General features: G+C 32.4%; 1 protein-coding gene across 1 annotated transcript; it reads right to left on the reverse strand.

Annotated features, from left to right (window-relative positions):
• Positions 1-2,686: 2,686 nt before the first annotated feature.
• LOC134236684 (serine/threonine-protein phosphatase 6 regulatory ankyrin repeat subunit B-like) lies at positions 2,687-9,991 on the reverse strand. Its single transcript, XM_062718860.1, has 3 exons — positions 9,364-9,991; positions 7,426-7,671; positions 2,687-6,078 (listed from the first exon to the last, which is right to left on the reverse strand). The coding sequence occupies exons 1-3, from the start codon at positions 9,989-9,991 to the stop codon at positions 2,687-2,689; spliced, it is 4,266 nt and encodes a 1,421-aa protein (XP_062574844.1).
• Positions 9,992-17,769: the final 7,778 nt, after the last annotated feature.

Below are 17,769 nucleotides of genomic sequence, written 5' to 3' on the forward strand. Positions count from 1 at the left end.
GTGAGGGTGGAAGTTGTTATATATGTTTTTACAATCATGATTCGATATCGACACGATATCATCGATATCGGCGATATCGACAGTAGGGTAAACTAATTAATCAGAAAGTAAATATGCACAAGCGTTGCACGAAGAAACAGAACTTATTGTCATGGGATATGTTAAAAATAAAGATTTTTGTATTAGGGTGAAGGTTGATGAAGTAATATATTTTACTAATCATGATTGATATCGACACGATATCGTCGATATCGACGATATCGATGGCAGGTACAATCTTCGTAAAAGTAAAGTAATTAAACATAAATACATTTACAAAGTAACAGGGACCGTATTTACAAAGAGCTGAGCAAACATGATTCGATATCGAAGCGACATCGTCGATATCGACGATATCGACACTACAGGGAAAGTTTTATAAAATATAGTTTTCAAGTAACTTATGTTAATACAATACTAGTATTGTAGATGGAAACCATAATTCTTTGAACAATCATGATTCGATATCGGCACGATATCGTGGATATTGACAGTAAGGAAGACTTCTTAAAAAGAAAGTATTGTAATAAACACACAAAGATGGAGAAATGTTAAAGTAAACTATAAAAAAGTAATGTGTCGATATCGTAACTACATCGTGTCTTGGACATAACTCAAATATTGTCAATAATTAGAGATTGTTGTCATGAATAAATCGCCAATCTTTGGGGCATCTGTATTTGACAATTTTTTAACTAAACTATTATCGCGTTCCGTTCAACTCCAGGGACGAGTTGGAAAAAAAAAATCAAAATGAAAAGAAATAGATAAATAAATAGGAAAAACACATCAGATTAGACACGAAAAATTTACTGAAGGGGAGGGGGGCTTGAATTTTAATATTATTTGAGAATGGTTTTATATTAATAAAGCATTATAACTTTGCTGTTCTTGACAAATAGATTTTTATTTATATCTAATACTTCAGCTTCGATCTATATATAACTCCATTATAATTTGAATTTGATTCCCCATTGTCCCCCACCCCCCACCCCCATAGGGCCATGATTTGAATAGATTTAAATCTTCACCAAATTATGACTAAACATAGCATTTCTGTTCTTGGAAATTTCCTCCTTTATTTTTCTATGTTAAACTTAAATCCAACATCGTGGCCCCACCCTACCCTTGGAGGTTGGAACAAATTTAATTCTACACTATCCAAAACTGCTTCCATATAAATACTAGTATCACTAATCATGGCTTTGCTATTCTTGAGAAGATTTTTAAAAAAATATATTTTAATGTAAATTATTCGGCTCTAAACTGTCAAAGATCTGTGTATGTTTTGTTTGTCAGTAAAACAATGTATAAATCTAAGAATGAGAAAAATTATCAACAAACAATATATTTTAATTCATAAAAAAATAACAAAACAGTTTGTTTATTACAATAGTTAATATAAGTAATAATCAATTATAACATAAATAAATCGTAAATCGACTGAATAAAATACAATGCATGAAAAAAATCGTGTGTGCATATTTCAAATCGAACTGTCAATATTAAAATATGAAAGAGCATACACACTCTACGTTCAATCACTGAATAAGAAAGAGTTTATAAGTTGAGTTTTTGCTATATCAAAATTATAATTTCCATTTTGTCCACTTTTTACCATTAACTACCATTACGAAGAAAAACATTATTAAGGATTCAAGAATTATGGGCAATAATAAATAATTTTTTTTGACAATTTTCAAATTAGAAAAAATCGATCTGAACTTGAAACGTTGCTTACAAGAAATTGTACTTACATCATCAAAATAAAAGACCCTGCATTTTTATAACATTTTAAAAGCCTCATCAATTTTAAATTCTATTTAAACATCCGAATCGCAATCAAAGTATTTTCTTCCCATAGACAACTAATAAGAAACTTGGTACAAGTAATAAATCATTTGAAGAAAGTGAAAGTAGTATAATATTGAAACCCCATCTATGCACGGAAAATGTACAAGTTCTTAAAAGAACACAGTCTTATGAAAAATAGTGATCGGTTTAAAAATCTGATGATCTTCTTAGTCCTCGTCGTTGCCTGTCCGTGATTTGGTTTTTTTACTGTATATATGAAGTTGTTAACTGTTCGCTATCTCCAATTGATATAGAATCTGATTTTTTTTCTCTCTCATACATGCATAGAACGCAAAACAATGCGCCTTACAATACATAGTTATTTCTGTTTTTTTTTTATCCATTCATCTTTTAGAGAAAAAAAGTTTGTTTAGGAATGTTTTAAAGTTTTTTCTTTATAAAGAACAAAAATGATATTAGGTAATAACTATCTATTTTGGTAGTTGCCACCGTTAATGCTGATTTAACTCTCGCAAACTGAGTTTTACCGGCGACGCGTAAGCGGAGCCGGTTAAACGGATGTTTGCGACCGTTAAATCAGCATTAACGGTGGCAACTACCAAAGTAGAGATTAGTTATACCCATTCTAATGCAATGCATGCAATTTGTTTGTTGTTAACGTCTTATTTTGATGAATTTTGTTTTAAATGAAATGCATCACGGAGCATTGTGTTTTTGCGAAGCTCTATTATGACGTCACAATGAAAAAGCTTTCACACTCGTTAATGCTCCTTTTACTGCTTCAAACATCAGTGCATTAACCAATAAATAAGTGTTTTACAAAAAAATTACATTATAATAAAGGTTTATTACCATAGAGTTCACTCAACAAATGAATCATATCTTTGTCTCCATGCTCAATGGCAATATCAAAAACTGATTTACCATGATTATCTTTGACTTCTAGAATGAGTGGGTGCTTTGCTGCTAAGTATCTACAAACATTATGTTTACAACTCAGACAAGCAATATGCAAAATACTTTCACCTTCATTTGACAGGGCATTGAGGTTTAATCCTTTTTTTATGAGGAAAGAAACAATTTTTACACTTCCCCCTCTGCAGGCTGAATGTAACACTGTCCATCCCTTATTGTCTCTTATCTCCAATAAGTCTGGAAAATTGTTAATCAAATACTCACACATTTTCATTTTTCCAAAGCGGCAGCATTGATGTAAAACTGTTGTACCATCTTTCTTTAAGCTTCTGATGTCCATCTTCTTCTCAATCAATAGTTTTACGATTCGAACATTGCCTCCCCTAGCTGCGTCATGCAATGCAGAATTATTAAATTTGTCCCTGACTTCTAATAGATTGGGATGATTTTTAACCAAGTAATCACAAATTTGAAACTTACCACTGAAGCAAGCTCTATGCAAAATACCTTTACCATCACTTGACAAGGCATTGAAATCCAATCCCCTATTTATTAGGAAAGTAACAATTTTTAGACTTCCCCCTCTGCAAGCTGAATGTAACACTGTCCATCCGTTATTGTCCTTAATCTCCAATAAGTCTGAAAACTTATTGACCAAATACTCACACATCTCCATTTTACCAGAACGACAGCATTGATGTAAAATTGTTTCACCATCTTTCTGTACGGTATTTATGTCCATATTTTTCTTAATCAGTAGTTTTACGATTTGAACATTGCCTCCACAGCTTGCAGCATGTAACACTGAGTTACTAGATTTGTCCCTGGCCTCTAATAGATGTGGATAATTCTCTATTAAGTGCTCAACAACTTCAACCTTCCCAAAAAAACATGCTATATGCAAAATACTTTTACCATCATTTGACAGGGCATTGATTTCCAATCCTTTGTTTATTAGAAAAGATAAAAATTTTACACGCCCCCCTCTGCAAGCGGAATGTAACGCGGTAAACCCATTAGTGTCCCTTATCTCCAAAATATCAGAGAATTGGCTGACCAGATATTCACACATATCCATTTCACCAGAGCGACAACTTTGATGTAAAATTGTTTCACCATCTTTCTGCAGGGATTTGATGTCCACCTTTTTCTCAATCAATAGATTTACTATCTGAACATTGCCTCCCCGGGCTGCATCATGCAACACTGTGTTTCTATATTTGTCCTTGCCATTTAAAAGATGGGGATGATTCTCAACTAAGAAATTACAAATTCTATGCTTCCCATTGAGACAAGCTATATGCAAAATATTTTTACCTTTATTTGACAGGGCATTGATTTCAAATCCCTTTTCAATTAGTAAATAAAGAACATCTACACTTCCTCCAATGCAAGCTGCATGTAATGCAGTAAACCCATTAGTATCCCTTGTCTCCAATAAATCAGAGAATTGGTTCACCAAATACTCACACATCTCCATTTCACCAGAGCGACAACATTGATGTAAAACTGTTTTACCATTTTCCTGTAGGGATGTAATGTCCATATTTTTCTCAATCAATAGTTTTACTATTTGAACATTGCCTCCACGGGCTGCATCATGCAACGCCGAGTTACTAGATTTGTCCCTGACATTTAATAGATTGGGATAATTATCAACTAAGTGCTTACAAATTTCAAAATTCCCATTCAGACACGCTATTTGCAGAATACTTTCACCATCATTTGATAATGAATTAATATCCAAACCTTTATTTATAAAAAAAGACAGAACAATTACACTTCCTCCACTGCAAGCTGAATGTAACATTGTCCATCCATTATTGTCCCTTATCTCCAATGAATCAGGAAAATGATTGACCAAATATTCACACATCTCCATTTTACCAGAGCGACAACATTGATGTAAAATTGTCCCACAGTATCCCTGAAGGGTATTCATGTCCATATTTTTCCCAATTAATAAATTCAGTATTTGAACATTTCCTCCTAAAGCTGCATAATGCAAAACTGATTGACTATGTTTGTCCTTGACATCTAATAGATGAGGATGATTCTTAACTAAGTGCTCACAAATTTCAAGCTTACCATTGAGAGACGCAATATGCAAAACACTTTGACCATCATTTGACAAATCATTTAAATCCAATCCTTTTTGTATTAGAAAAGAAACAATATCTACACTTCCTCCAAAGCACGCTGAATGTAACACTGTCCATCCATTATTTCCCTTTATATTCAATAAGTCTGTAAAATGATTGACCAAATACTCACACATCTCCTTTTTACCAGAGCGACAGCATAAATGTAAGATCGATTCACATCCTTCATGTAGTGTATAGACGTCCATCTTTTTCTCAATCAATAGTTTAACTATTTCAATATGACCTCCCCATGCTGCGTCATGCAACACTGAGTTACTCAATGTATCCCTGACATCTAAAAGATGGGGATGACTCTTAACTAAGTACTCAACAATTTCATATCTCCCATAAAGACAAGCAATATGCAAAACACTTTGACCATCATTTGACAAATCATTCACGTCCAATCCTTTATTTGTTAGAAAAATCACAATTTCTACACTTCCTCCTCTACAAGCTGAATGTAAAGCCGTCCATCCATAATTATCTCTTACAGATATTAATGACTGATGCTTATTTACCAAATATCTACACATTTCCTCCCTGCCATTTGCACAACATTTGTGTAACACAGTCTCCCCAGTATTTGTTGTACAATTGAGATTGAATCCTTTGCTTAATAGAAACTTGAAAAGATTAATGTTGCCTCCTTGAGCTGCGGAGTGGAGCACGTTTTCCCCGTCTTTGTAACAAACTTCCAGCATCTGTAGGTTTCTGCTCAACAGGTATTCACACATATCATAATGACCTGCTATGCATGCAGCATGCAACATAGATTCGCCTGAATTATCTTTTGTGTCTAAATTGCATTTTATATCACTTGATATATGTAATATATTTTCATTCTCAAAGAGGTTAAATATATATTCAAACATATCAACTTTTCCACTGTAAGCCGCCCAATACAAAAGACTTTTCCCATGAACATCTGTGTGTTCTTTGAGTAAAGCAGGATATTTCTTAATAAGGTATTTCACCATATTGGTCCTACCATCTTGACAGGCACAAGTAAGAACCGTGTGACCATTGTCTCGGTCCTTTTCATATGGATTAAAGCCAAACTTTAACACAAGATTGAATGCATGTTTGTCTCCAGAACTTGCTGCAGACTGTAATGCTTTGGCCCCTTGGCTGTTTTTTATATTTACAAGGAATGGATACTTTGCTAGAACTTGTGCAATTAATTGTGTTTGTTGCATAAAACAGATTTCCTGAAGTAAGCTATGCTTTATACAACTCCAGGCAGGATGCAAGGAAAAGGAAATTTGATGAAGATCAACACACTTACAAACTCGAAGCAATAACTCTATATTGCCGCTTTGTACAGCATGAAAACACGTTTGAATATCACATTTCACATCCGATAATAAAATGAGATTAACAATGTCGGTTTGATTTTTCGAGCAAGCAGCATTAAGCGCAATGTATCTTATCTTTTTTTCAGAATGTGGTAGTAAATATTCAACCCATAGTTTATTTCCCGTCTTCGAAAAATGCACAACCATTGAATTTCCCTTTATATCCAGACATGTTTTAAACCTCGAAGTGCATTCTTCAGATTGTAAGACGTGCTCATGGAAGTTCGAATCATTCCATAATTCCAGTGATGATATGGAAGAAAACCCAATAACAGACCTTTCTGTAACGACATTGGCGATGCGACGTGTAACATATTTAAACATTCTTTGTTCTATAAAAACTTGCGTGCTTTTTGACTTTTTACTAGTTGTTAGAGTCAAAAGTAAGGAAGGGTGACACATATGAATGATCTTTTTAGGATCAAAATTAAACAAAACACTAAAAAGCGATTCCTGTACTGAACTATGGGAAAATTTGAGGGTATTTTCTAGTGTGTCATGAAAAATTAAAAACCCCTTATAACAATTAATACTGTCCTGGAAATCGGTCATAAATGAGGTTTGAAGACCTATAAATTCTAATGAGGCGTGTTTCATCTCTAAATCCATATGAGGGTTATTAATAATTTCGAAGTCTACTGTTCCTCCACATAGGAGAAGATAAATTAAAACAGCGGTTTTTCCAGTTCGATTTTTCATTAATGTTTTGAAGTAGTCTGTCAAAAACATCATTGGATTTGGTAAAAAATCAGATACATTTTGTTTAAAAGATTCATTGCTTCTTGCCAATTTACAACATTGTGGAAACCCTATAGAAAATAGGTTCCCGTATACCTTATTGATCAGGTCTTTGTCTTCTATGTATTTCGAAAGCTCATATTTTTTTGATAGTTGTAGGATCTCTTCCTTTAACAATAGATTTTCCTTGCTTGATAGGTCAACCATGGACTTATTGAAAAACTCTTTATGACACTGGTTCCATGCAAATTCCTGATAAATATCATTTCTTAACGCAAATATGAATCTGTTTGATATATTATCATTGTCACTTTCAATTAAAACATTTATCATATCGGCTCTAGCTATAAATTCTTGAACAGCAGAGCTAGACAAAGAAAATTCTCCAAATAAATTGTCAATAAATACAACTATACCATCACCCGCTGATATGCTTCCATATAAGTCTTTGAACTTATAAAGCTGAAGAGGAAATTTTCCATCCTCTATCAATCCTTTCATTAACATCTTAGCGATTGTGGTTTTTCCAGTTCCAGGGTTACCCTTGATGACGACATAACCATTTTTGTCCAACATTTCCCTCGCTTTGTCAAAAGCACAAGTTTTAACAAATAAATGACTTACAGATTCATAATGTTTTTGTATCATTTGCTTGGTAGTTTCTGAAAAAGAGAATAATCATTTTCTTTAACGTTTAAATTCCTAATACTTATAAATTTTCAGAACTGAATCATTGAATTTATCACTTTTTAATCCATACGTCAGTGGTACGAATTTTCTTTAGGACATGGAGACCATGTCTTCAATTGAGACCGTATAAGTAGGGATCTAGTGTTGAAGTATCTGTTGGCACGAAAAGGAACCTTTACTGCTCAATGGCCCTGGAGTGCCGAAGACTAAAGATTTCATATTTCTCTCAAGTATATTTATTGCGTCATTTGTCTTGAACGACAAATCGTGAGAATTATGTTTTGGTAATGAACGGTTGATCTAGAAAACTGATTTGGATTATAGCATAATAAAAATAAAAGCGAATGATTTTATTTCGCGAACGATAGTCCTGTTAATTACGCGATAATGAATCCCTCGTGTATAAAATCAAATCTTTATTAAAGGTATAAATTTGCACCAGCAAGTGGTGGCATCTCCATATGAGTGAAGTATTCTGGAGAGGGACGTTATACAATAAACAAACAAACTTACATAGAGATATGCCCAGCGGAAAGTGTATATTAGTAATATTTTTGAACTTCAAAGTATTTTTTTTCATGCTCTCAATGTAGAGAAAAAAGAATTTCCAATGAAAAATTATATCTGACAAAACATTATCTTTCCAATGATATTTCAGTATGTAAATAGTTTCATGTATCAATTGAATGGTTTGACAATCATATGATCAGGAACAGTTTCTTAGAACAGAAATTTTTTTGTCAAAAATATAATTATGAAAAAAAAATGAAAAATAAGTCCTGGTTAATTTTCAATCAGTAAATGAATGAAAGGAAAAATATCGAATGCCATTTTAGCCGTTATGACTGTAAGTTGTACCAAATTCTACTTAGTATACACGATTAAGACCTTAATTACAGTGTACTTATTACAGTTAAGCAAACTTGCCTGATATGCATATAACATGGTGATTATTTTTTTCATTTGTTACCAGATGTCCTGGAATATCTGAAAATGATTTACCCCTTATAATTCATTTTCTTTAATTTTTGAGTATTATCTTACCGATCATTCTGGAAACTCTTGGATCTACAAAGAAAACAATGGAATCTGTCAGTGTTAAAAAAGTCATATCTCAGAATTACTGTTCTTGTTTTCCTCTTCGTATTAGAATATTTTTTTTATTCACGAACCCACAAATTCTTTAGTGCAGTACCTTTTGATGATTAAATATGTAATTTTTCATGACTTTTACTGAAATTTTAAATAATGGTTCAAAGGCAGGGGAAATGTAACCTTACTTATTTACGATGCACTATGAATTCTGTTTTAAAAGTGTTATTCATCGGTTTAAATACACACGGTTGCATTCTGTATGTTTTTTTGTTCCATTTATCGCTTTTAAAGACTTCCATATGGGATATTTACCATGATGCATCAAATCTCTCTGCATGATTTTCAAATTACCTGAAAAAAGTTTTTGAAAAGGTATATAAGATTGATCTTTGTTCATTGCTTTTAATTTTTTATTTATTTATTAATTTATTAATTTATTTTTTGCATTTTTATCATCTGACACATTATAAATCCCTAGATATGTTTATAAGGCTTTATTATAAGCTTTGTCTTCAACATTTCAGAAGAATATTTGCAATATGTCTTACAAAAAGTAAACGCTTACGTACTCGATAGATTATCCACAGTTGTGTGTACTTCTCTGATATCCCCAAGTAAATCTATGTATTTTTTCTCTTGCGCTGGATCCATGGAGCAGGTTTTTATTGTGTTGACGGCATCTTGATACACCGTGGTGGTTCCTAGGTGTCGCTCTAGCTCCACTACAATGTCTCGGATGTTTCGCCATTCCTGTCTAAAATCTGACTCGGATAGGGACAAACCAGTTGAATGTCCGTAATACTGGTTTCTAATGAGGCGGATTCTTTCAATGTTTGCTGCCACGCTTCTCTCCCCGGGACTAGGAATTTCTCCCCAACCTTTGGAATGTGATGCTATCTTACTTACATTTCGCAGAAGTAAATACAATAACGATATGTCTAAGTCTGAATAATCACCACTGTATTGTTTCGTTGGTTTGGGGAAAATTATCTCTGATTGTGTTTTGTTGAGTGGATTTCTATGTCCACGTGGAAGTTTATCTGTAAATTCTTTAACCTTTCTGGACAAATCAGATGGTTTCACTTCTGTCTTTAGAATGTCCCGTAACACATCAGTACATGGACCAAGTATAAGCCTGGCCAGTCGAGCAGTGTTTGTTGTTTCTGGTGTGGAAGTATAGCACTTTGACAAAGACATGATGTTTTTATCACCCTCTCTCTGTTTAAAAAATGTTAAGAAAATGTTAATCATAATTTTGTACTAAAATTCCGGAAATTTTTTCAAGATGTGATGTTTCAAGATGTTTCCTCAAAATGAATGAAAGCACGCATTTTCATTTTAAACGCTGGAAATTCTCAAAGTAAAGAAAAAAGGAAAGCTACAGATGCAAATATACGCAACATAACGACTTTTCCGGCTCATATGTTTCAAAAGCATGAATGACAGTTCCTTGACCGGAAGTTAAAGGGCTACCACACTAAGCCAAGTTAGAGAAAATTCGATTTCAGTATCTGAAAACAGAGAGAACAGAGAGGTTAAGCAGATGACCGTGTTCGTCTACGTGTACGTGTAGCTAGGGAAATCCCCTAATTTAATAACTGTTATTACAATGTTTACTGAAATGAGAGGAGAAAAGAAAAATAGCTGCTCTGTGACAATTACACTGTATAATTTCATCATCTCAAGATACAATACAAGAATATCTACGTGTCCTAATTCAATTATTTTTTTATTTCCATTATCTCAATTTAAATGTTCCTTTAAATTATTAAAAAATCACAATTAAAATTAAAATTCAAAGTTATTGATTTTCTTAATTAGGCATGAAAAATTCGATGCTCAACGTCCTGTATATTATTTGCATTTATGTTTAAAAAAAGCTGTAACAGGCTTTTATATATATAGAAAACAATTCGAGTACATGATTGGGAGGACGACTCATAGTAATTAAAATAAAATCATCGGGCATTATAATTATATTCTAGTCTATTGCTGAGAGTTTACAGTTATTACCCATTTTGGTCTTGCGTGGATATAAGGAAGCATATAAGTCAATTTTCGGGAAATTTATAGACTTTTTAAAGAAAATAAAGTGTGATAATTTACCAAAACCGCTGATATACGTTAACTATTATTAACTATTGCATAAAGATAAAAGACTATCTAACGCACCGTAGCTGGTTAAGGAAGACAAAAGGTAGATCAGTCTATATATGCTATAATGTCATGGTGAAACTGCAGAAATGAATATCGGTGAATAAATAATAATTTTCTTGTTCATACACTTTTACACACAATGATTTCTCCTAATTATTGTAAACATAAATCAATGTGTAGCTTATCTTGTCATTACAACATTATTTGAATGTAAAATGAAAGCCAACTTGATCTCGCTGTACTGACAGATATGACGTCATAGACTAGTTAGATACGCAGTTTCTCTGCTCTTGAGACGCAGATCAAGCTATAATGCAACTTGTAGATATGAAATCTAAAAATAAATAAGCGTGATCTAAAGAAAATTTAGTCATGATTCAAATGCATTTATTTATATTTCACAGTCTTTTTGAATTGATAACGAGTATCTTATAGAGCCGCAGTCATGCACTTTTATACACAAACGTACTACAATCACAGGCAATCCCCCTCCCCTCCCCCCTCGAAAATCTCAAAAGAAGAAGTCTCAATAAGGCATTATCTGTGGTCCCTAGTTACTACTCAAATTTTAAACTTTCATTAAAAAACTTAAAATGTAAATTATATTATTCTCTCATGTCTGTAGTATTTGCGTCAACGTTGAAAAATGTCAAATAATTGAAATAGACAACACGCGTAGCTGTGTTTTGAAGGTGGGGTCCTTTGATTTTCATGAATATCAAAAGAAATTTGTGACAGGTACCTACTTCTCAGCTTTCGTAAACATCGAGCGCAGATTTGTTCAAAGTCTAGATTAATATATAATATGTATATTATATTTATATAGATTGTGTGAAAATATCTTTGTTGAACAACTTTGCGCTCTATGTTTTCTACTTAAAAGTATGATGATTTTGAATCTGTTTGGTGAGTACATTTACATAACATTAACCTCTTGTTGACCTGCTAAAAATAGATAATATGTCACGTGATTCCATACCGCCACAAGTGAATACCTCCGAAAAGCGTGTTTTCTATAGAAAGCGACACATGTAGCTCGTATTTGAAAAGTGCAGTCATCAGCTTTTATTTTTTAAAATTAAAAACAAGGTTCTATAGATTTCGAAGAATATCACTCATGTTATATTTCAAATGATGATTTTCATGGAAAATGTTTTCCACGGTTTGGTTTTGGGGTGCATATAAACTCGGAAAAATTTTGAATGAACATGTATTAATGCAACGAAGTAGATGAATATTGAGTTTGAATTTCATTTACCAGTCTTGTAATATTTATTATTAAGAATCCTTATGAAGTATATATAATAATGTTTCTATTATTCAATAACTGTTTTTGAAGTGATTATGCACATGTATATTACGCGACTTGTACACGCCATGTATTAATCAATAATCGATAAGTAAATCGGAACATTTATTGAGGAATTTAGAGCAAAATTAACAAATAATACGTAATATCGCGACTACCAATGAGTACCTCGCAGTTATCTAACTTACTACCGCTCTTTTGCGGGGGAGTCGAGAAAAGTCTACATTTCTGGGGGCAAATGACATTGTTTACAGTAGTGACAATCGAATGATTCGAACAATTTAATGCCGAAATCACGATGTTTTGCCAGATATTGAACTTCAAATAGTAGATCGTCAAATGAGGAAAGTTTAGAATATTTTATCTGCTTAAAAATGTGAGGATTTTCAATGAAAATTTAACGAGAAGAGTCCGCTTAATTAAAAATATCGTTAAAAATGTGACAATTTAGAATTGGCTCCTCTCAAAAATATATTAGGCTGGTTCAGCGATTGTTTAGCGAGGTATTCCACCAGGATTTTTTAGTTATCTGTCCTTATAAATGCTACAATGATCGATCTTGCATTGTATTGAATAGCACATTGCCCCCACCCAACAGACGATTCCTACCTCCTTCGCGAAAGAGTTCCGCTAAGTTAAGTAATCGCGATATCAAGTAATTATTATACATGTCAGGCATGTAGTATCAGAGGGAGGGGTGACCCCTTCTTTTCAAAGATAAAACTTTAGTTCAACCCCCCCCCCCCACCCCCAATTTTCTTACTCCTTTAGGCTGGTACGAAATGAATGAACAAACATTAAAATTGTTGCTTTATTTTTCAAATAAAAATGAGTAATATTTGATTCCCACTCCTACATAATCGATTTTTTCAAGTTTGGAAGAGTTCACTCTTTTTCTTTTGCTTTATCAAACTTCTGTTCAGGTTTATCGATTATTTTTTCTCAACTTGCCCTTTACAAAGGAAAGGAAGCGTGTTTCTGAGTGTATTTACCATAATTTATTATTTGATCGCTTGTACTTTTGAAATTGTCATACGGAAGAAAATGGAGATAATGGTTAATATATTTGATAGTTGCATTTAGAGAGTGATTAGGGGATTTTCAGACCAAAAATACATCAAGAACAAAAAGAAGTCCTCTTACCCACGCCAAATTAAGAAGAATATGAATAGTGCAAAATAAAATTCAAGCTTATTGAATATTATTCAAACTTGTACATTGTTAATTATTTTTTATCTCACTCTATCGCTCACCATGTCTTCCTTTATCTAGTACCTAGATGTGTAATTTAAATGTCTCCGCCCATGTGTATGTAATAGAGAAACCGTACTCTGTTCGAAAGAATATGTTCCAGAATTTGTATGTGCGGTAGGTGTTGAAAATTGGCTTTTATTTCTTGATACTCAAAGTAATTAATAATGATTGTACAAAATTTTAATCAGAAATACTATATTATACACCATGAAAATAAAAAGTATACCATATCCTCAAGTATATTCTGTAAAATAAGGACGAAAAAAGGGACCAAGCTACTATACTTAAGTGGAATACTCCTTTAAAGGATATCCGCTTAACTATAAATCATGATATTTTATACAAATATAGTTATTGTCTCTACTATTTTGAAAAATGTTATAGGAGCAAGTTGAGTGCTGTTGATTTTTTTTTTTGTAATTTTACATTAGGCTGTTTAAAGTTAATTCTACGTTTAACGTCACATCTAAAGTTCAAAACCTACGAGGGAGGGAGGAAAAAAATAAACAAACAAAATTTTCAAACAATTGTAAATTTATTCAAATTAACCTATTCAGTACATTAAAAACATTACAATTAAGTAATATGAGCATTTAATTGATATGACACCTAAGATTAATTTTCCTAGTAGAGTTTTTTCCTTAGTATGTAAATCAGTTTGAGTCGTATTGTTAGCAAAAAATGTAGTCTATGACTGAATGTGCAGGAAAGTGGCTTCAAACTAGGCCTCAGTTGTCCTTTGGATTTATATTGCCACACGTCCATGGTACCCTGGAGGCAAATGCTTCTTGTGGGAATAGTTGCTCAATATGTACAATTAAAATTATTGATGACAATATTTAAAACTGTTCATGTTGGAATATCCTCAAATTGAATTATGTCGTATTTTTTCTTAGTACTAGATCTACTAGCATTAAGTTTTGAAAGTATGAATACTAATATATATTTGGACCATACTGATAGCTGTTAGATTATCTTTAATACCCTGAATTCCACACAAAAGACAGGATTCTTCACGTCTTGGAATACCTCAAACCACTTTCCTTACTCTCCTTCACTTGAAAGGCCCTATCTTCGGTAAGCTTCTCCCTGCTCAAATGGTTAAGACAAGTATTATCTTTGCCAAAAATTGTAGCTATTTGTACTGGTACATGAATTATGAAGAAATCAATTATCTTACTCATTACTGTTCCTTTCGATTTTTACCGAAAGATTTTTTAAATATTAAATAAATTAAATAAGATTTAAATGATGTAAGATTTAAATGATGCTTTTCACTGTATATAAATATTGGTTTTTGACACACTTCCTCTCGGTAAAAAAGTTTTTCGATTCTCTCCAAAATACAATGAAAAGTTCAGCCAATAATCACGAACTGAGAGTCTGTCAGTCTGTACGTGTGATTCGAAGACTGACAAAAAATAAAAAAAACTAGACTTTGTCATTAACTTCAATCATAAAATCATCTATTTTTTACTTACATTTATGGTTCCAAGCTCTTTAATTCACTAGTTTTCTTTAATAAGACACCAACTGCTTTTACTGCGGCTATCAAAGCACATTTTCTGTCACTACGGGAAGCAGAATTTAGTCGGTAATTGTAGAACCAAACCGGAACGGACATACGAAATTCCGAATTGTTTGTTTTTTTCAAAGACGAATTTCTCATAAACCTACGCGCGCGGGTGACGTTAAACATAGTTTTTATTTTAGACAGCCTTATTATTTCAATGCGTATAGTGTAAATACATGAGGTTTTTGTTTTTCAAGAGACGGCTACATTTTATATAATTCCGATGCTTGGGGAAGTTGCTCTCAGCAGTTTTCGGGTTAAGAAATTTGTCTTTAAGAAAACACAATCAATTTCTTAGTGAAAAACTATCCGTTTATTGTCGAACATTTACGATCTTTGAATCCATACACATTTTTAAAAATAATTTTAACAACTTCACGTACAGCTGATGTACGTTAAGTCTCTTTGGTCGAACTTGGTTGAGACCCCATGCATTCATATGCATTAGTACAATTCCCATTAAATTAAAACTCGTGTTAATAATAAAAGATATCAAAATAATGTTGATTTCTCGGAATGTTTTCAGGGATATTTCTTATGGGCATCCTTAACCTAGCTCCGAAAGACGTGCACCACCACGGCATCACTTGACTTCTATTTATATAGAGAAATGTTCCTTAATAAAAAAAAAAGGCTAACAGAACAACAACACCCGGAGTTTAATAATATCTTAGGGTACATAAAACATGTATAGTCGAAAAACATAAATTTTGCCTAACAAGTGCTGCTGGAATCTCATTTTCCTTCAGTAAAAATATTATTCCACACATTCGGACGAAACCTTATCCGATAACTTGAATTTATACATATGAACCGAGTTTTTCCGTAAGACAATGCTTAACTCGGGATTCTTGCAGCACTTTACAAATATTTTATAATGCAAACTTTCCACCTGTATACTGGTGTCTCATTATATTGCGGTGCTTAAAAGTTTTGCATAAAAAGTGTAATTCCAATTTTTTTTACTTTAATTCCCATCAAATGGTATTCGTAAAGCAAACTAATGGCCTAACTTTTTAGTGTCAAATTATTTCCCAAGCTTGCGTCGTTTAATTTGTAGTCTATGTTTAAAACAGGAAGTCTTATCTACCTCCTAAATTGGAGAGTCTCATAGTATCGCGGTATGGGAAAACATGAAAACTTGTGGTTGACAAGGACTTCAATTCTTATTTTTTTTAATTTTACGATGTAATTCTACATAAAAATAAACAATTATACAAACTTGAGACTTTCAAAACATGAACTTTATTACGGATTTTACTAGATTATAAATTTATTGGTCTAAATAAAATATAAACGGGAATGGAAATCTGAAAAATTACGTTTTATTTGAATAAAAACTTTTCCGATGCATATTCCATTCTTTTTAATCATCACAAAAATTTACATTCAGATGACTGACAGATAGTTTTACCCACAAAAATGCTATGAGCTTTGTATCAATGGAACCCGCGATATAATGAGAATCGAGTATACAAGCTTTATGTTTTGAAATGTCCATCACTGATTCAGTCAGAACTAGAATGTTACAAGCTTCCTTATCACCCTTAACACCCCTGCGCAATATTTTTTTAAAAATAATCATATGAAATAAACTTTAATTATAAAGATAAAATATTGCATTGCTCGAATGTGCGTCATTAGGACCGGGTAATTCGTTCTCCTTTTAACAATCATAGACCGTCTGTGATCCTGGATCTCCCTTAGTGATTTGATTTTAAGAGAAAAGGAAAAATTCATACATGCGCATATCAAACTTTTAATATGTCAGATGCAAAAGAGATACAGGAATAACACTTTTAGAAGGAGGTGTTTTATTTTGTATTGCATTGTGAAAACATTTTAAGCAGCATTCTACAACGGCAATTCAGGCATGAGCATACGTTTTCACTCCAAGTGTCCAAAAAGAAAAGAGCAAAAAAAAAAAAAAAAAAAACCAAATAAAAAAAACAAGACAATGGAAAATCGTATAGCTCATGTTAAATTTTTTAATACTTCGGAGGAGGGTTTTACAAAGCAAAGAAGTACAAAAAACACCAATCATTTACGTGATAGAAACTATGCAAACAAAATATTCAAGCTATCAAAAATATAGAAAAAAACCAACCTGGAAAGAATTGGTTAACTCCAAATTCAGTAAAATAAGATAATTGATTTAAAATGTCCTTTTTAACTGATATCTTCTTTGCATGATTAAACACTATTGTACAACTTTAAAAAAATAGACGATTTAAAATCCTTCAGAGGTTTAAATCATTATTGAAAGTGACATGAGAATAAAAAAGTAAATTACTGAAAGTCATAGAGAGAGATCTTTTGACAAAGCTAGTAATGATATAATGTTTGATCGAGCAGGTAATTATTTCTTTGTTAGATCGATCAGTATCTTCACTAGTTTTCCTTTTGGTGAAATATAAGTGAACACACTGATCGATCTAACAAAAAAATAATCAATTTTGAACTCTTTGGTATAGAATATGGTTTGTTATTAACCAAAAAATACAAACATTGACCTTGGTTTCACCTGGTTTTATCTTGATATTTTTATGGTAAATTACAAACAAAATCGTACTCAAAAAGAGTCCATAATCGTTCTATTATTTAGTCCAGATTTAAATAAATAAAACATAAGACACCATTTTCATCTGCGTGTGTCCATATTTGAATAAATAAAACATAAGA

This window comes from Saccostrea cucullata, unplaced genomic scaffold (genome assembly GCF_032062105.1).
Source record: "Saccostrea cucullata isolate Sc308-1 unplaced genomic scaffold, CSIRO_AGI_Scuc_v1 ctg8054, whole genome shotgun sequence".
NCBI lineage: Eukaryota > Metazoa > Mollusca > Bivalvia > Ostreida > Ostreidae > Saccostrea > Saccostrea cuccullata.

What these genes read in the sequence shown, in the direction of transcription:
- LOC134236684 (XM_062718860.1), bottom strand. Translation starts at nt 9,991, where the DNA reads ATGTCTTTGTCAAAGTGCTATACTTCCACACCAGAAACAACAAACACT. An exon ending in AACTGTGGATAATCTATCGA is followed by an intron (nt 7,672 to 9,363) that starts GTACGTAAGCGT and finishes TCTCTTTTTCAG; the next exon opens with AAACTACCAAGCAAATGATA. An exon ending in AAGCATATCAGCGGGTGATG is followed by an intron (nt 6,079 to 7,425) that starts GTATAGTTGTAT and finishes CACAAGTTCTAG; the next exon opens with CAAAGTATCCATTCCTTGTA.